This window comes from Pelobates fuscus, chromosome 3 (assembly GCF_036172605.1).
Source record: "Pelobates fuscus isolate aPelFus1 chromosome 3, aPelFus1.pri, whole genome shotgun sequence".
Taxonomy (NCBI): Eukaryota; Metazoa; Chordata; class Amphibia; order Anura; family Pelobatidae; genus Pelobates; species Pelobates fuscus.
Window position 1 is genome coordinate 147,518,306 of NC_086319.1, and position 20,706 is coordinate 147,539,011.

Sequence of the window (20,706 nt, forward strand, 5' to 3'; positions counted from 1 at the left end):
AGTACCTCCCACCCACAATAAATGTTTACTCCACCTGGATAAAGTAGCAGCTTGTCCAGGTCCAGGTTCCTCACCACGGCTGTGCAGGGAGCTGGTAGACTGCCTTGGTGGGTTGCTGAGTGGGCAGAGACCAGCGGTACTCTGCCCTGGTGCCAGCGCTACCACTGAAGTAGCCTGATTGGAGCCTGGTTGTGGGAGGGGGAGACCGGCCGTCTCCCCTCTGGGTACACAGCTCTGGGGCTGGGGGACAGGACCGACCGTCCCTACCCCTTGTGCTGCAAGTGCAGAGACTACGGTCCCATCTGCACTGTTGGGGGGTGTAACATCTCCCCTTGGTGGGTTAGGCTGCCTCTGGAGAGAGGGTGTAACAAGCTCCTCTCTCTGAACTGTAACCTGCCGCTGGGGTGAGGGGGTAGCAGGCTCATCTCCCTGACACTCTCTCTGCTGGTGGAGAGGGGGACCAGCTGTCTGCTGGGGTGCAAGACTGACGGTCTCTGCTCCTTGCAGGACACTCTGCCGCTGGGGAGGAAAGATGGCACCTTCTGCTCCCTGGGGTACACACTGCCGCTGGGGAGGAAGGACAGCACCTTCTGCTCCCTGGGGTACACATTGCCGCTGGGGAGGAAGGACGACACCTTCAGCTCCCTGGGATACACACTGCCGCTGGGGAGGAAGGACAACACCTTCAGCTCCCTGGGATGCACACTGCCGCTGTGGAGGAAGGTGCAGTCCTGCCACTGCCGCTGGGGAGGAAGGTGCAGTGTGCACCTTCTGCTCCCTGGGGTACACATTGCCGCTGGGGAGGGAGGACGGCACCTTCTGCTCCCTGGGACACACACTGCCGCTGGGGAGGAAGGACGGCACCTTCCGCTCCCTGGGATACACACTGCCGCTGGGGAGGAAGGACGGCACCTTCCACTCCCTGGGATACACACCGCCACTGGGGAGGAAGGGCGACACCTTCAGCTCCCTGGGGCACACACTGCCGCTGGGGAGGAAGGACGGCACCTTCTGCTCCCTGGGACACACACTGCCGCTGGGGAGGACGGACGACACCATCAGCTCCCTGGGGTACACACTGTCGCTGGGGAGGAAGGACTGCACCTTCGGCTCCCTGGGGGACACACTGCCGCTGGGGAGGACGGACGACACCATCAGCTCCCTGGGGTACACACTGTCGCTGGGGAGGAAGGACGGCACCTTCTGCTCCCTGGGACACACACTGCCGCTGGGGAGGACGGACAACACCATCAGCTCCCTGGGGTACACACTGTCGCTGGGGAGGAAGGACGGCACCTTCTGCTCCCTGGGACACACACACTGCCGCTGGGGAGGACGGACGACACCATCAGCTCCCTGGGTTACACACTGCCGCCGGGGAGGAAGGACGGCACCTTCTGCTCCCTGGGACACACACTGCCGCTGGGGAGGACGGACGACACCATCAGCTCCCTGGGTTACACACTTCTGCTGGGGAGGAAGGACGGCACCTTCTGCTCCCTGGGTTACACACTGTCGCTGGGGAGGAAGGACGGCACCTTCTGCTCCCTGGGACACACACTGCCGCTGGGGAGGACGGACGACACCATCAGCTCCCTGGGGTACACACTGTCGCTGGGGAGGAAGGACGGCAAACCCCCTTGCCCGCTCTGATTCCCATGGCAAGTACTCTCCCACTGCTTTCCTCACATGCTGCACTATACTCTCCGAGGGGTTGGGTCCACATAAAGCCAGCACCGCGGTGACCTCTCTGTCAAACGCCTCTTGAGTGTAGCTGGGTGCCATGCTTGCTCTGCTGAAGTTGGTTCCTTGTAGATAGGGGCGCTGTACGGGTACTGGCGTTGCCCTCACTTTGTAAATCCAGGGGATGGTGTTACCTGTAGCTGTCCTTCTGGTTGTAGGAACGATCCCGCCGCTTGCCACCAATTGTTGCGGACCGTTTCGCTCACAAGGGAATATAAACCGTTTAGGCGATAATCCCCTTTCCCATAGACCAGCAGCTACTGTAAGCACCAATCTCCCGAACTGCAAACTTCACGAACCTGGAAACAGCCGAACAGGAAAAACCATACGAAAGGTTCACACTCCTGGCAGTCAGCATACAATCCAATTCCCCCAATAACGAGACGACACTTCGTTTTGAGGGTCAAGCAGAATCTGAGGTGCTGGCACACCCAGCCTGGTTTTTATTGCAGTTGTTACAAATACAGGTCCGCCCACAGGGAGGTATAAAACAACCACTCACACATCAGTTACATCCCACATATTCCCTCCCCTTATCCTGAGAGGAAATTCAATTATACATACAGTTAAAACATACTTTCTACCCAACTTTCATAACTCTAAAACCATACATCACATTCACATAAAAATACATATCCACAATCAATCCATTCAGGGGAACAACATATTAAATAATGGCATGAATCAGACCAGGGGTTCAAAAGTTAGTAAAGTATCTTTTAAAACCCCTGCCAGCATGGCTTTCCGGCTCAGACCGGTTTTACAGAGCCCTCTCTCCTGGAGAAGTAATCCAATTACCTCCCAGGACAGAGACAGACTCCATTGAGCACATGGGGACACAAAGACAGTAAAACACTTTAAAATACATAAAGTCACCTTTTACACATAACACACAGACATTTCACATATCCCCAGATAGCTGGGATCTGAGCGCACAAAACTACCGAATAGCGCGCCGATCTTATTCACACAGTTCAATTGCCATGGAGCCGAAGTCTTTAACTACACGAATGGGCTCCATGGCATAGCTATCTGGGTTAACACATTCACATAAAGTCTGGTCCATAGTCCAAAGGTAAGAGGCGGGCAAGCAGCCCCCTCCAAGGACACGTGGCGAGGTCGGTTTCACCACACTTCTTCCCTTTACCCCCCAGACTAACAGGGTATATGACCTCCTGCCGGTCAGTGCCCTGGTTAGTCCAGCAACCCCCCCACGAAGCACAAACAGCAGTACCTCCCACCCACAATAAATGTTTACTCCACCTGGATAAAGTAGCAGCTTGTCCAGGTCCAGGTTCCTCACCACGGCTGTGCAGGGAGCTGGTAGACTGCCTTGGTGGGTTGCTGAGTGGGCAGAGACCAGCGGTACTCTGCCCTGGTGCCAGCGCTACCACTGAAGTAGCCTGATTGGAGCCTGGTTGTGGGAGGGGGAGACCGGCCGTCTCCCCTCTGGGTACACAGCTCTGGGGCTGGGGGACAGGACCGACCGTCCCTACCCCTTGTGCTGCAAGTGCAGAGACTACGGTCCCATCTGCACTGTTGGGGGGTGTAACATCTCCCCTTGGTGGGTTAGGCTGCCTCTGGAGAGAGGGTGTAACAAGCTCCTCTCTCTGAACTGTAACCTGCCGCTGGGGTGAGGGGGTAGCAGGCTCATCTCCCTGACACTCTCTCTGCTGGTGGAGAGGGGGACCAGCTGTCTGCTGGGGTGCAAGACTGACGGTCTCTGCTCCTTGCAGGACACTCTGCCGCTGGGGAGGAAAGATGGCACCTTCTGCTCCCTGGGGTACACACTGCCGCTGGGGAGGAAGGACAGCACCTTCTGCTCCCTGGGGTACACATTGCCGCTGGGGAGGAAGGACGACACCTTCAGCTCCCTGGGATACACACTGCCGCTGGGGAGGAAGGACAACACCTTCAGCTCCCTGGGATGCACACTGCCGCTGTGGAGGAAGGTGCAGTCCTGCCACTGCCGCTGGGGAGGAAGGTGCAGTGTGCACCTTCTGCTCCCTGGGGTACACATTGCCGCTGGGGAGGGAGGACGGCACCTTCTGCTCCCTGGGACACACACTGCCGCTGGGGAGGAAGGACGGCACCTTCCGCTCCCTGGGATACACACTGCCGCTGGGGAGGAAGGACGGCACCTTCCACTCCCTGGGATACACACCGCCACTGGGGAGGAAGGGCGACACCTTCAGCTCCCTGGGGCACACACTGCCGCTGGGGAGGAAGGACGGCACCTTCTGCTCCCTGGGACACACACTGCCGCTGGGGAGGACGGACGACACCATCAGCTCCCTGGGGTACACACTGTCGCTGGGGAGGAAGGACTGCACCTTCGGCTCCCTGGGGGACACACTGCCGCTGGGGAGGACGGACGACACCATCAGCTCCCTGGGGTACACACTGTCGCTGGGGAGGAAGGACGGCACCTTCTGCTCCCTGGGACACACACTGCCGCTGGGGAGGACGGACAACACCATCAGCTCCCTGGGGTACACACTGTCGCTGGGGAGGAAGGACGGCACCTTCTGCTCCCTGGGACACACACACTGCCGCTGGGGAGGACGGACGACACCATCAGCTCCCTGGGTTACACACTGCCGCCGGGGAGGAAGGACGGCACCTTCTGCTCCCTGGGACACACACTGCCGCTGGGGAGGACGGACGACACCATCAGCTCCCTGGGTTACACACTTCTGCTGGGGAGGAAGGACGGCACCTTCTGCTCCCTGGGTTACACACTGTCGCTGGGGAGGAAGGACGGCACCTTCTGCTCCCTGGGACACACACTGCCGCTGGGGAGGACGGACGACACCATCAGCTCCCTGGGGTACACACTGTCGCTGGGGAGGAAGGACGGCAAACCCCCTTGCCCGCTCTGATTCCCATGGCAAGTACTCTCCCACTGCTTTCCTCACATGCTGCACTATACTCTCCGAGGGGTTGGGTCCACATAAAGCCAGCACCGCGGTGACCTCTCTGTCAAACGCCTCTTGAGTGTAGCTGGGTGCCATGCTTGCTCTGCTGAAGTTGGTTCCTTGTAGATAGGGGCGCTGTACGGGTACTGGCGTTGCCCTCACTTTGTAAATCCAGGGGATGGTGTTACCTGTAGCTGTCCTTCTGGTTGTAGGAACGATCCCGCCGCTTGCCACCAATTGTTGCGGACCGTTTCGCTCACAAGGGAATATAAACCGTTTAGGCGATAATCCCCTTTCCCATAGACCAGCAGCTACTGTAAGCACCAATCTCCCGAACTGCAAACTTCACGAACCTGGAAACAGCCGAACAGGAAAAACCATACGAAAGGTTCACACTCCTGGCAGTCAGCATACAATCCAATTCCCCCAATAACGAGACGACACTTCGTTTTGAGGGTCAAGCAGAATCTGAGGTGCTGGCACACCCAGCCTGGTTTTTATTGCAGTTGTTACAAATACAGGTCCGCCCACAGGGAGGTATAAAACAACCACTCACACATCAGTTACATCCCACATATTCCCTCCCCTTATCCTGAGAGGAAATTCAATTATACATACAGTTAAAACATACTTTCTACCCAACTTTCATAACTCTAAAACCATACATCACATTCACATAAAAATACATATCCACAATCAATCCATTCAGGGGAACAACATATTAAATAATGGCATGAATCAGACCAGGGGTTCAAAAGTTAGTAAAGTATCTTTTAAAACCCCTGCCAGCATGGCTTTCCGGCTCAGACCGGTTTTACAGAGCCCTCTCTCCTGGAGAAGTAATCCAATTACCTCCCAGGACAGAGACAGACTCCATTGAGCACATGGGGACACAAAGACAGTAAAACACTTTAAAATACATAAAGTCACCTTTTACACATAACACACAGACATTTCACATATCCCCAGATAGCTGGGACCTGAGCGCACAAAACTACCGAATAGCGCGCCGATCCTATTCACACAGTTCAATTGCCATGGAGCCGAAGTCTTTAACTACACGAATGGGCTCCATGGCATAGCTATCTGGGTTAACACATTCACATAAAGTCTGGTCCATAGTCCAAAGGCAAGAGGCGGGCAAGCAGCCCCCTCCAAGGACACGTGGCGAGGTCGGTTTCGCCAGAACATGTATTAATAATTACGACAAGATTGATGTACCAGCAATTTACATGACTGTCTCTAATGTACTGTATGCATAGTTGTGTTTTTTTTTTTACATACCAACATTAATCAGTAGCCTGCTGTTCAAGGATAATGGGAGTTGCAGACTGCCTGATGTCTCATGTAAATACAGAGAGGAAAGAACCTTCATTTAAAGTAGCATAATTCTATGTTAATGTTTTAAGCTTTTACATTCAAAGTTGTCCATTTCAGTATACTTATAACCGATTGTTCTATAGGATATGCACCAGTTACAGGAATGTGTCATCCAGTTAGAAGCTGCACACTTAATCACGAAGATGGATTTTCCTCTGCCTTTGTGGTGGCTCATGAAACAGGTCATGTGTAAGTAAAATATTTATAAATTTCTTGTTATATCATAGTCTGAGATTTTAATGGTAATTTCATGTCAATCTAAACATGTTTGTATAACCTTTTTTTTTAATTGAGGTCTGCAAAAGGCTGCATTGATCAGCTCCATTAAATGAGTGACAATTGAATACACAAGTCTTTAACATGGTACCTGATTCTCTAATATTGAGAGTTTAGTAGGAAGTTTTGTCTGGTGTTTCTTTAAATAGTTCCTGTTCTAGGAGGTTAATTACATGATTTTGCTATTTCATGACAAAAAGTCATGATTTTATGAAAGACACGGAGGCGAGTATTGCTTATCTCTTTCTTTACTGTCCACCAATAGCAGCAAAGAATAAAAACAGTAAGACAAAAGTATATCCATAGTGATAAGCCTTATAATAGTCAGCACCTCCCCACATATTTCCTCTTTATTGGGAGATATGACACAATAACAAACCTTAAACAGGAACCGATGAATCAGTCCAAACCACAGCAGAACAACTGTCCTGAAATCCAGCCGGACTCCAACCAGGAACAATAACTGGGATAACTGGGAACAATAACTGAATACTGGGACCAATGCATCACAGAATTAGAAAATCGCCAACGTAGAGGATCCCATCATACGTAGAGGATCCCAATCCATAGACATCTAGCAAATGAGTTGGAGTCTTGTGTGAAGCAGTGAGGACCCCCAAGCAAAATAAAATGATTAATAAAGAACCTAATAAAGAAGCTTCATTTGTGTTTTCAACCTGTGAAAACACAAAAAAACAGGAGCCCAAAAAACAGGGCCGGTCGAAAATAAAATTCACAAAAAGTGGACCCGGGGGACCAGTCTGCCATCCTCATCAAGTCTTCCAGACGCACCCCCGAAACCACCATAGACGTGGCTGATGCCCCCCAGGAAGAATAGGTGCTTATCCACACCAGCCAGTGACATCACCCATTTCACCCAGTGAGCCAAGGTAATACTGGACACAGGGAAAAATGGTTGACGAACTGAGAGAAAAAGCTGTGGGGACGAAACCTAATGATGTGCACTCGTCTGAAGCTCCTATTCCTGCAAACAAGCCAGCGGACACATTGCCGGAGTAACTGGAAAACTCGGATACGATACCGACCGAATAGCCATCTTAGTGTGTCTGGAGATGTTAAATGTCACCCCTTCCGGAGTGAAAGACCGAGCATCATAGTCCAGGTCACGGCATTCCAAAACCTGTTTGCATGAAATGAGGCGAAAATGGGAGACCAATTTGGCCGACAATTGTTGTAAGGTGAGGTCCGATTTAGGAGGCCAGGAAGTAAAGAGCGACAAAACGCAGGAGACTTCCCAAGTAGAAGAGTATTGAGGCCTAGGAGGGCGCGACAGTCGTGAGCCCCGAAGCAAGCGGCACACCAAAGGGTGTTGGCCTGTGGGACAGCCACCAAAGCCCTGATGAGCCGTGGAAATGGCCGATCTGTACAAGTTAATTGTGCGATACGCACAACCAACTTCGAATAACGAAGTGAGGAATTGAAGGATCGCAGTAACAGGTGCCAAAACGGGATCCATGTTACAAGCCAGGCACCAGCCAGCCCAAGTTCTCCAAGCGGTCCCATATGATCGTCTAGTACCAGGAGCCCATGCGTCTGCCAGGAGGTGTTGAGTTGTGTCCGAAACCCCGAAGGGACCCTGGAAATCCTCCACGCGAGCAGCAGCAACGACCCGTCCAGCAGGATGGGTCCAGAAGAAGGTCCGGGTCAGATGGTAGTAGCCTGGGCAGATCCATCCATGCCAGTTCCAGGAGTTCTGGGAACCATGATTGAGTCCCCCAAAACAGGGTCAGCAGAACCAGGTTGGTCAGTTGGCGGCGAACTTGGAGTAGGACCCAAGGGATCATGGCAAATGGAGGGAAGGCATAAGGGAGCGAGCCAGTCCAGTCTTGCAGGAAGGCGTCCACTGCCTCCGCGGTTGGATCTGGGCGCCAGCTGTAGAACCGTGGTAACTGGAATTTGAGCCGGGATGCGAAGAGGTCGATTGCAAAAGGACCCCAGGGAGACGAGATAGCGGAGAACGCCCCTATGTCCAATCTCCAGTCGCTGCTGTCCGACAGATAGCGTGAACTCCAGTCCGCATGAATGTTGTGGAGTCCCATGAGGTGTTCCAGCTTGACAACCAGATCCCTGGCCAAGCAATAAGCCCAAAAAGTCCTTCGCCAGGCGGGCCAGAACTGACGACTGCGTGCCACCCATGTTGTCCATGTGCAGGCTAATGAATGCGCTGGCAGCCCCATTCGCAAAGCTCCGGATTGCGAAAGAGCCGGCCAGGAGTTCCAAAGCATTGATGTGGAGTCGGGATTCGACTTCCGACCAACTTCTCCCAGTAGTTACACCGTTGCAGTGGGCACCCCAACTGTGGAGACTTGTGTCCGAATCCACTGTGAACTTTGGTTGGGAACCGAAAATGGCCTTGCCATTCCAAGCCGAGAGATTGTGGATCCACCAGGTCAATTCGTCTTGAGTCTCTGTGTCTAGAGAGACCATCTCAGCATAGGATGCCCTATTGTGGAGGTGTGCAATCTTCAGGCACTGGAGGGCATGATTATGGAGAGGGGTTGGGAACACCGCTTGGATTGAGGATGCCTGGAGTCCAATGATCCGTGCCAGATGGCATACCGGTATCTGGGGGCGCGAGTGTGCGGCGTAATTCCTTGCAGATTGCCCAAATCTTGGATGGAGGAAGACTCAGTGAATCCACTGCGGAGTCTATGGTGAACCCGAGGAACTCCATGCATCACAAAGGAGACAGGCAGTATTTCTCCCAGTTGAGGAGGAAACCTAGGCGAGAGAGGAGGTCCATCGTCCATTGCAGATGCCGCAGGAGGACTGACCAATCCTGTACCATGATTAGGATGTCGTCTAAGAAGACAATCAGCCGAACTCCTCAACTGCGCAACCAAGCCACGGCTAGGCGCATCAATTTTGTGAAGCACCGAGGTGCCGACGAGAGTCCAAAAGGAAGGATGTCACCTTTCCTGAGGAAACGTAATACATCACTGGGACCATCAAGTATGCGTCCTTCAGATCCAATTTTGCCATCCAGTCGTCATGAAGGAGTAAATCCGCAGGAGGTGGATGCCCTCCATCTTGAAATGGCGGTAGCGCACCAAGGTGTTGAGGAGACGGAGATTGATAACTGGGCGCATCTGACCGCCCTTCTTTTCCAACAGGAAGATGTTGCTGAGTACCCCTGCGGGGAGCGTGGGGACTAGTTCTATCACCCCTTTTTTGTGAAGGGCCGACAATTCCACATCTATCAAGACGCGGTCGCTTATGGAGAGCGAGATAGGGTGAGGAGGGGTGTCAACCAATTCTATGTGGAAACCCTGAACGGTGGCCAGAACCCAAGCATCTGAGGTGATGGCTGACCAAGTGTGGAAAAAATGACGGAGTCTGCCTCCTACAAAAATATGGGAAAAAACATGAGGTAGATGTAAGCTTTCTGTAAGGGCGTCTGGAACCAGAGTTCCCTCTAAAGCCTCTGGATCGCCATGGCCTTCCACGAGAAGGGAAGAAGGGGGACTGGTTTCTCGCCTCCTGGTAGGGGGTTCGCTGGGTGTAGGAGCCTCGTCCCAAGCCACGGGAGGGGTAGTTGGAACGGCTGGACAGATGACCCCTGAATCTGCCGGCCCTGGTAGAGACTCCTTCATGGAGGATTGGGCTTTGCCCAGGGCTGCAAAAGCTCCCACAAACCGCCCCAGGTCCTTTATAAAGGAGTCCCCAAACAATAGGCCCTGGGCATCCTCGCCCGCCTCGGTGAGGGCGAGATTGGGCAATTTTGGCTCTATTTTAAAGAGAATGGCTTTACGCCGGTCTATGGACAGGGAGGTGTTAACACTGCCTGCTATGCAGATTGCTCTCTGTACCCAGCCACGGAGTTCTTCCGGGTCAACCTGCCTGTTCTCGGCTCTGGCGTCTTCAGCCAGGTCGAATAATTTAGCCAAGGGACCAAATATGTCCAGATGTTTGTCTTTGCACGATTTAAGCGCCAAATCCAGACTCTTGTGAGAATTCCATCCCAATTTGGAGAGGAATTGGGTCATTTTGGGGTCGACTACTGAGGGGGTGCCGTACCCAGTTTTCAGGGTAACGTGCCACATGGTCCCCCGGGATCCATTCAGTCGATCTCTGATGATGGAGAGAATCCGGGTCAAACATGGGTTCCCCAGATGGATCCATTAAGGGGTGTAGTCTGCAGTAGCAGGAGAGTCACTCCGAGAGCCACTCACAGCCACCCCCGACTGAGCAGGGATGAAAGGGTCATTGCCCTGCTCGCATAGTTCATTCTCAGTCACCTACAGACTCAGTGCCTGCCTCCTCACTAGACACGATTTCTGAGTCGGAGTCGCTCTCAGGTTGTGCTCTAGTACATTTCCACAGCCGCACCCGTTCTGCCTGGTGCGGAAAGGCTCTTTTGCGTGATATAGGCACTCTATCATGGGTGACCTCGGGTACACCAGTCATATGGGTTCTGGAGGCAGAGGGATTTAAGTGCCTGGATTTGGCGGTAGCCTTTTTGGGTGCGTCCCCTGAAAGGTCCGAGCCAGGACGCGTTATGCGTGTCGGTGTGGCCAAACTTTCTGCGGCCAGTGGGCGCACGAGTAAAGCCTGGGAGATGATCTGGGAAAGGGCAGAGGACATAGAGCCCATAGCTGCCATAATGGCGTCAGTGACTTAGCACTATAGCGCCAGGGACTGAGCCTCATCAGGCAGAGACATAGGGTCAACCGCAGATGAGGGGGAGTTAGAAATGGAAAAAGGGTTTCCCAAGTCCGGAGGCATGTCCATAGAAACATAGAAACATAGAATGTGACGGCAGATAAGAACCATTCGGCCCATCTAGTCTGCCCAGTTTTCTAAATACTTTCATTAGTCCCTGGCATTATCTTATAGTTAGGATAGCCTTATGCCTATCCCACGCATGCTTAAACTCCTTTACTGTGTTAACCTCTACCACTTCAGCTGGAAGGCTATTCCATGCATCCACTACCCTCTCAGTAAAGTAATACTTCCTGATATTATTTTTAAACCTTTGTCCCTCTAATTTTAGACTATGTCCTCTGGTTGTGGTAGTTTTTCTTCTTTTAAATATAGTCTCCTCCTTTACTGTGTTGATTCCCTTTATGTATTTAAATGTTTCTATCATATCCACCCTGTCTCGTCTTTACACCAAGCTATACATGTTAAGATCCTTTAACCTTTCCTGGTAAGTTTTATCCTGCAATCCATGAACCAGTTTAGTAGCCCTTCTTTGAACTCTCTCTAAGGTATCAATATCCTTCTGAAGATATGGTCTCCAGTACTGTGTACAGTACTCCAAGTGAGGTCTCACCAGTGTTCTGTACAATGGCATGAGCACTTCCCTCTTTCTACTGCTAATACCTCTCCCTATACAACCAAGCATTCTGCTAGCATTTCCTGCTGCTCTATTACATTGTCTGCCTACCTTTAAGTCCTCAGAAATAATCACCCCTAAATCCCTTTCCTCAGATGTCGAGGTTAGGACTCTATCAAATATTCTGTACTCTGCCCTTGGGTTTTTACGTCCAAGATGCATTATCTTGCACTTATCCACATTAAATGTCATTTGCCTCAACTCTGACCATTTTTCTAGTTTACCTAAATCATTTGCCATTTGGCTTATCCCTCCTGGAACATCAACCCTGTTACATATCTTAGTATCATCCGCAAAAAGACACACCTTACCATCAAGACCTTCTGCAATATCACTAATAAAAATATTAAAGAGAATGGGTCCAAGTACAGATCCCTGAGGTACCCCACTGGTGACAAGCCCAAGCTTCGAATATACTCCATTGACTACAACCCTCTGTTGCCTGTCACTCAGCCACTGCCTTACCCATTCAACAATATTGGAATCCAAACTCAAAGATTGCAGTTTATTGATAAGCCTTCTATGTGCAACAGTGTCAAAAGCCTTACTGAAATCTAGGTAAGCAATGTCTACTGCACCACCCTGATCTATAATTTTAGTTACCCAATCAAAAAAATCAATAAGATTAGTTTGGCATGATCTCCCTGAAGTAAACCCATGTTGTCTCTGATCTTGAAATCCATGTGTTTTTAGATGTTCAACAATCCTATCCTTTAACATGGTTTCCATCACTTTCCCCACTACTGAAGTAAGGCTTACTGGCCTATAGTTGCCCGACTCCTCCCTATTACCTTTCTTGTGAATGGGCACAACATTCGCTAACTTCCAATCTTCTGGGACTACTCCTGTTAACAATGATTGGTTAAATAAATCTGTTAATGGTTTTGCTAGTACACCACTAGGCTCTTTTAATAGCTTTGGGTGTATTCCATCAGGTCCCATTGACTTATTTGTCTTTACTTTTGACAGTTGAAATAGAACCTCTTCCTCTGTAAACTCACGTGTAATAAATGACTAATTTATCCTTTTTTTTTAACAGAGGTCCCTTTCCTTCATTTTCAGCTGTAAATACTGAACAAAAATATTCATTGAGGCAGTCAGCTAGACCTTTATCCTCATCTACATACCTTCCTTCTTTTGTTTTTAATCTAACTAATCCTTGTTTTACTTTTCTTTTCTCATTTATGTATCTAAAAAAAGTTTTGTCCCCCTTTTTTACTGACTGTGCTATTTTCTCTTCTGTGTGTGATTTGGAAGCTCTTATAACTTGCTTAGCCTCTTTCTGCCTAATCTTATAGGTCATTCTGTCTTCCTCACTCTGGGTTTTTTTATAATTACTAAATGCTAACTTTTAGTTTTTTACTATTTTGGCCATATCTGCGGAGTACCACAGTGGTTTCTTGAATTTTTTGCTTTTACTGACAAGCCTAATGCAATTTTCTGTTGCCTTCAGTAGTGCAGCTTTTAAATAATCCCATTTCTTTTGGACTCCATTTAAGTTGCTTCAGTCTGATAATGACTCCTTTACACATATTCTAATTTTAGAAAAGTCTGTTTTTCTAAAGTCTAAAACTTTTGTTTTTGTGTGGTGTGACTCAGTCACTGTTCTTATATTAAACCACACTGATTGATGATCACTGGATCCTAAACTTTCACCTACAGTTATATCTGATACCAAATCTCCATTTGTTAACACTAAATCTAGTATGGCCTCTTTACGAGTTGGCTCCTCAACGACTTGTTTTAGAGACAATCCCAGTAGGGAGTTTAGAATATGTGTGCTTCTGGCACAAGTAGCTATTTTTGTTTTCCAATTCACATCAGGAAGATTAAAGTCACCCATGGTGATAACTTCCCCCTTCATTGTCATTTTAGCTATTTCTTCAACTAGTAGATTATCTAACTCTTCAATTTGTCCTGGGGGCCTATAAATCACACCTACACGAATTACTGTGTGATTACCAAATTCTAACGTAACCCAAATGGACTCTATGTTCGTCTCACTAACCTTTATTAGGCTAGATTTTATGCTATCCTTCACATACAGGGCCACCCCTCCCCCTTTCTTGCCTTCCCTGTCTTTTCTATATAAAGAGTACCCTCTCACCAGGGGAAAGGTGTCAGGCAGGCAGGTGTCAGGCAGGCACTTTAGGGTTGGACATTTGCATGCTGTGAGATCCACCAACTAAATATTAGGCCCTGAACAAACAGTCTAAACAAAATAAAACAGTACAGGCTAGTAGGAGTTAATCACCACAGACTAGATACACCAGAGAGGAAGAGATAGGAGAGCTCACCAGGGCCCAGACCGGCAGACAGGAAGAGACACGAGGTAGAAGCACAGAGTCAGAAGGACGGGAGGTCAGAAAATGGCTGCCTCCAGTCTTGCGAGATTCGCGGCAAAAAATCCTGTGAATGCGTCCAATTCGCAAACCGAACATTTGGCGAAATGAGACCAATTCGTGGGAACGAACGAGCGATAAGAATATAGGAAAAACAGTCGAACAAAATCCATTTGCGGCAAATAGTCGAACAGTACTATATGCCAGTCAAACTAACGAATGGCATAGATTCGTGATGAGTTTAGCCAAAAGGACTTGACTCATACACGAAATCAGCCTAACAGAAGTGAGGAAACAGGCGCAAAAGGGCACGAAACAGACAGGGAGAAGGGGGAGAGAGCCAAAAGGCAGAAAATAAGGAGAGAATGATGAAAAAATGGAAATAAGAGCAACAAAGTAAAGCTCAATAGAGAGGGGTACAAGGAATAGTTCCCCAAGGAGGTCTGGAACCCTGGGCTCAAATGTAACATACATAAACATCATATAATACAACAACAGAAGTAATAAACAGGAGAAAATATCAGTTTTACTATAAGAAATAATAATATAATAATAATAAGAAATAATAAAATGATACTTAATCAAAACAGTTCTAGGTAAGAGTAAGTTTTGATGTACATATCTTTGTGTGTAGCAGCAAAGAAAGAGGAAATATGTGGGGAGGTGCTGACTATTATACTGGGACTTGGTATGAAAGTGGCTTATCACTATGGATACCATTTTGTTCGTACTGTTTGTATTATTTGCTGCTATTGGTGGACAGTAAAGAAACATGAGCCTCCGTGTCTTGACATAAAATCACTAAACACCCCATTGCAGTAAATGTAAAACAAAATGTAGGAAAAAAGTACAATTCTTCTTCAACTCGGATATTTTAGCCTAAATTTAAATCTCTGCAGTTTGGTATGTATTGAATAATTTTCTTAGAGATTTACAAGTAGATATGGGAACTCCAAACAACTTTCACAAAAGCACACTAAAATGCTACAGAAAATCATTTATACAAATTATGATAATCTGTGCTAAGCTAAACTGTAATTATACATATTCTTGTACGTGCCTTTTAAAAACAGTATTTTTTTAGATGGATCTTCCTGATCAACTAAAGGACAATACACATACCTCTGTGGTAGAGACTGTTTAAAAACAAAGCTATATCACAAATGAGAAACAAATCATAAATTGACTTATTAGATATTGGCATACTGAGGAATATAAAATTTTAGGATGCATTTATTCTGGATGATATTGGATGCATTTATAAATAAATAGCTGGAGCCGAGTATGCTGACAGATGGAGCCTATTCACCCTAATATTGCTAGGAATGTTGCAGGCATGATACCATCACACCTAGTTTAAAGAGAAAACCGATATTAGTGCGTAACCCAATGGGTTAAGCAACCGGGAATGTATTCTTCGTGCTTTACTCAAACTGGGATTATTCGTGTCGCCGGCATGATCCTGGTCGGCTATCTTTTTGGATGTTTAACAGGAAACACGTGTTACCTATTACGGGCATCATTGGTGGGGTTTATAAGTTGGGACTTTTGGACAGTCAGAATCTACTTTATCTTGACAAAGTCTCAGTGGCGAAACTGGTCGGTATACAAGCACTTCCAGTGGTATCCTGCAACCTGGATTTACTTCAATTTGAGGAGAACCTACACCCGTCTGTTCTTTAGGGACATCACATCTACTAGGGAGGACCAGGACTTATGCTGAGTGACCACGGCTGTATATGGTAGAAGGGTCTCTGAACCTTCTGATATGCCTTTTTGAACTTTATGTTTGTGAGTGCAATATAATAGCCCCCCCTTTTTTATTATTATTTGTGTGTGGTTTTACACTATGTTGTTTTTTATGTGTTTTTATTAAGTGATTCAATATCAAGAAGATTTTATCTTTATCTGGATTGCTGTACTTAGATTCTGATAAAGAGGAATATTTTTATATATTTATATTTTATTTTATTGTCTTCAATTTTGGGGTGACGACACACCATATATTTGTCTATAACAGTGCACCACACTCTTTTGTGCTGGTTTGTTTCTACAACGAGTTTTAAGGCTGTTGTTGTGCATGCAGATACAGATCCTTGTGATATATAAGAACAGAATTGAATATCTCATCACCGCAATACCTATTTGTCTCCTGCTGTGTCTAAACACTTTTTCCAGCACCAGTACTCTCACTCTACTCACATTTTATTTTTCTAGCAGTCTTGTATTCATTTACTCTCTAACACTAATGCATTCACGTGGGGAAATATTTATCAGAGCGTTATATTATAAAAAAATGGTGCAAAATTATAAAAGTCACCAATGGAAATTGCATACTATTTCCTTTGGTTTCCATGGTGATTTTAGTACTTTTAGTACTTTAGACCACTTTTTAAACATAAAACGTTGTTAAATCTTGCATTGTCTTAGTTGCACTGCACACATAAACTGTTGCTCCTGCACTCTCTCTCTTTATCCCTTAATTCACAATCCATACCTCCCAAGTCTGGTAGGTATGCAATTAGGATGGGGTGGCATCACTAGTGGGTTACTCTTCCTGGAATGGGGGAGAGCCCCAACTAAAGGGGAATTACAGTATGTCACTGAAAGAACATGACAGCCTGTCTGGCTAGCCCATTTACCAACAGATAACAGCAGGGTGCGTTACTGAAATGCTCACAGCATGGTCCTAGTGCCCAGTGCACAGTGCATACACATCTAATTATGCACTTGCGCTGTGTTGACTGGAAACAGTTCCCTGGTTTCCCAGGATGTAGGACATCAGAAAGCTAAAGCAGGACAGGAGCCTGAAATCAAGACCATCTTGCTGAAAGCGGAACTGTTGGGAGACAACTTGTCTAAAATCCATTCACACACACACACACACTACATTTCTGCATTCAAACTATATCCCTGTTGTCTTATTAAATGTTTGCAGTTAGGGTGGTACCCCAAGCAGATGATGAAGAAGTAAGTAGAAGTATAGGTCAGGGTGTTGCAGTGGATGTGATCTATTTGGATTTTGCCAAGGCATTTGATACAGTTCCACACAATAGATTAGTGTTCAAACTCAAGGAAATCGGTCTAGATGAAAATGCTTATTCTTGGGTAGAACATTGGCTTAAAAACAGAGTACAAGGAGTTGTCATTAATGGTACATTTTCAAGCTGGACAGAGGTGGCAAGTGGTGTCCCTCAGGGGTCTGTTCTGGGACCCCTTCTATTCCACATGTTTATAAATGATCTTGAAGACAGCATGAAAGTCATGTTTCAGTGTTTGCAGATGACACAAAACTTTGTAAAATAATACAATGTGAGCAAGATATTACTTTGCTGCAGAGGGATTTAGATAGAATGGGGGACTGGGCACTCAAATGGCAGATGAAATTTAATGTTGAAAAATGCAAAGTTATGCACTTCGGAGTAAAGAATACACAAGCAACGTATACCCTTAATGGAAGCAAATTAGGGATAACAACACACAGACTCGGGAATTGTTATAGACAACAAACTATGCAACAATGTGCAATGTTAAAGTCACCCATGGTGATAACTTCCCCCTTCATTGTCATTTTAGCTATTTCTTCAACTAGTAGATTATCTAACTCTTCAATTTGTCCTGGGGGCCTATAAATCACACCTACACGAATTACTGTGTGATTACCAAATTCTAACGTAACCCAAATGGACTCTATGTTCATCTCACTAACCTTTATTAGGCTAGATTTTATGCTATCCTTCACATACAGGGCCACCCCTCCCCCTTTCTTGCCTTCCCTGTCTTTTCTATATAAAGAGTACCCTCTCACCAGGGGAAAGGTGTCAGGCAGGCAGGTGTCAGGCAGGCACTTTAGGGTTGGACATTTGCATGCTGTGAGATCCACCAACTAAATATTAGGCCCTGAACAAACAGTCTAAACAAAATAAAACAGTACAGGCTAGTAGGAGTTAATCACCACAGACTAGATACACCAGAGAGGAAGAGATAGGAAAGCTCACCAGGGCCCAGACCGGCAGACAGGAAGAGACACGAGGTAGAAGCACAGAGTCAGAAGGACGGGAGGTCAGAAAATGGCTGCCTCCAGTCTTGCGAGATTCGCGGCAAAAAATCCTGTGAATGCGTCCAATTCGCAAACCGAACATTTGGCGAAATGAGACCAATTCGTGGGAACGAACGAGCGATAAGAATATAGGAAAAACAGTCGAACAAAATCCATTTGCGGCAAATAGTCGAACAGTACTATATGCCAGTCAAACTAACGAATGGCATAGATTCGTGATGAGTTTAGCCAAAAGGACTTGACTCATACACGAAATCAGCCTAACAGAAGTGAGGAAACAGGCGCAAAAGGGCACGAAACAGACAGGGAGAAGGGGGAGAGAGCCAAAAGGCAAAAAATAAGGAGAGAATGATGAAAAAATGGAAATAAGAGCAACAAAGTAAAGCTCAATAGAGAGGGGTACAAGGAATAGTTCCCCAAGGAGGTCTGGATCCCTGGGCTCAAATGTAACATACATAAACATCATATAATACAACAACAGAAGTAATAAACAGGAGAAAATATCAGTTTTACTATAAGAAATAATAATATAATAATAATAAGAAATAATAAAATGATACTTAATCAAAACAGTTCTAGGTAAGAGTAAGTTTTGATGTACATATCTTTGTGTGTAGCAGCAAAGAAAGAGGAAATATGTGGGGAGGTGCTGACTATTATACTGGGACTTGGTATGAAAGTGGCTTATCACTATGGATACCATTTTGTTCGTACTGTTTGTATTATTTGCTGCTATTGGTGGACAGTAAAGAAACATGAGCCTCCGTGTCTTGACATAAAATCACTAAACACCCCATTGCAGTAAATGTAAAACAAAATGTAGGAAAAAAGTACAATTCTTCTTCAACTCGGATATTTTAGCCTAAATTTAAATCTCTGCAGTTTGGTATGTATTGAATAATTTTCTTAGAGATTTACAAGTAGATATGGGAACTCCAAACAACTTTCACAAAAGCACACTAAAATGCTACAGAAAATCATTTATACAAATTATGATAATCTGTGCTAAGCTAAACTGTAATTATACATATTCTTGTACGTGCCTTTTAAAAACAGTATTTTTTTAGATGGATCTTCCTGATCAACTAAAGGACAATACACATACCTCTGTGGTAGAGACTGTTTAAAAACAAAGCTATATCACAAATGAGAAACAAATCATAAATTGACTAATTAGATATTGGCATACTGAGGAATATAAAATTTTAGGATGCATTTATTCTGGATGATATTGGATGCATTTATAAATAAATAGCTGGAGCCGAGTATGCTGACAGATGGAGCCTATTCACCCTAATATTGCTAGGAATGTTGCAGGCATGATACCATCACACCTAGTTTAAAGAGAAAACCGATATTAGTGCGTAACCCAATGGGTTAAGCAACCGGGAATGTATTCTTCGTGCTTTACTCAAACTGGGATTATTCGTGTCGCCGGCATGATCCTGGTCGGCTATCTTTTTGGATGTTTAACAGGAAACACGTGTTACCTATTACGGGCATCATTGGTGGGGTTTATAAGGTGGGACTTTTGGACAGTCAGAATCTACTTTATCTTGACAAAGTCTCAGTGGCGAAACTGGTCGGTATACAAGCACTTCCAGTGGTATCCTGCAACCTGGATTTACTTCAATTTGAGGAGAACCTACACCCGTCTGTTCTTTAGGGACATCACATCTACTAGGGAGGACCAGGACTTATGCTGAGTGACCACGGCTGTATATGGTAGAAGGGTCTCTGAACCTTCTGATATGCCTTTTTGAACTTTATGTTTGTGAGTGCAATATAATAGCCCCCCCTTTTTTATTATTATTTGTGTGTGGTTTTACACTATGTTGTTTTTTATGTGTTTTTATTAAGTGATTCAATATCAAGAAGATTTTATCTTTATCTGGATTGCTGTACTTAGATTCTGATAAAGAGGAATATTTTTATATATTTATATTTTATTTTATTGTCTTCAATTTTGGGGTGACGACACACCATATATTTGTCTATAACAGTGCACCACACTCTTTTGTGCTGGTTTGTTTCTACAACGAGTTTTAAGGCTGTTGTTGTGCATGCAGATACAGATCCTTGTGATATATAAGAACAGAATTGAATATCTCATCACCGCAATACCTATTTGTCTCCTGCTGTGTCTAAACACTTTTTCCAGCACCAGTACTCTCACTCTACTCACATTTTATTTTTCTAGCAGTCTTGTATTCATTTACTCTCTAACACTAATGCATTCACGTGGGGAAATATTTATCAGAGCGTTATATTATAAAAAAATGGTGCAAAATTATAAAAGTCACCAATGGAAATTGCATACTATTTCCTTTGGTTTCCATGGTGATTTTAGTACTTTTAGTACTTTAGACCACTTTTTAAACATAAAACGTTGTTAAATCTTGCATTGTCTTAGTTGCACTGCACACATAAACTGTTGCTCCTGCACTCTCTCTCTTTATCCCTTAATTCACAATCCATACCTCCCAAGTCTGGTAGGTATGCAATTAGGATGGGGTGGCATCACTAGTGGGTTACTCTTCCTGGAATGGGGGAGAGCCCCAACTAAAGGGGAATTACAGTATGTCACTGAAAGAACATGACAGCCTGTCTGGCTAGCCCATTTACCAA

The 20,706-nt window shown here is 46.4% G+C and overlaps 1 protein-coding gene across 1 annotated transcript in view; it reads left to right on the forward strand.

Moving 5' to 3' along the window:
- The window catches only part of LOC134602545 (A disintegrin and metalloproteinase with thrombospondin motifs 2-like), a 571,473-nt gene that overhangs the window by 316,695 nt on the left and 234,072 nt on the right, over window positions 1-20,706 (forward strand). Inside the window, exon 7 of the mRNA XM_063447513.1 lies at window positions 6,125-6,230. Coding sequence (XP_063303583.1) covers window positions 6,125-6,230 — 106 coding nt within the window. The remainder of the gene's footprint in view (window positions 1-6,124; window positions 6,231-20,706) is intronic.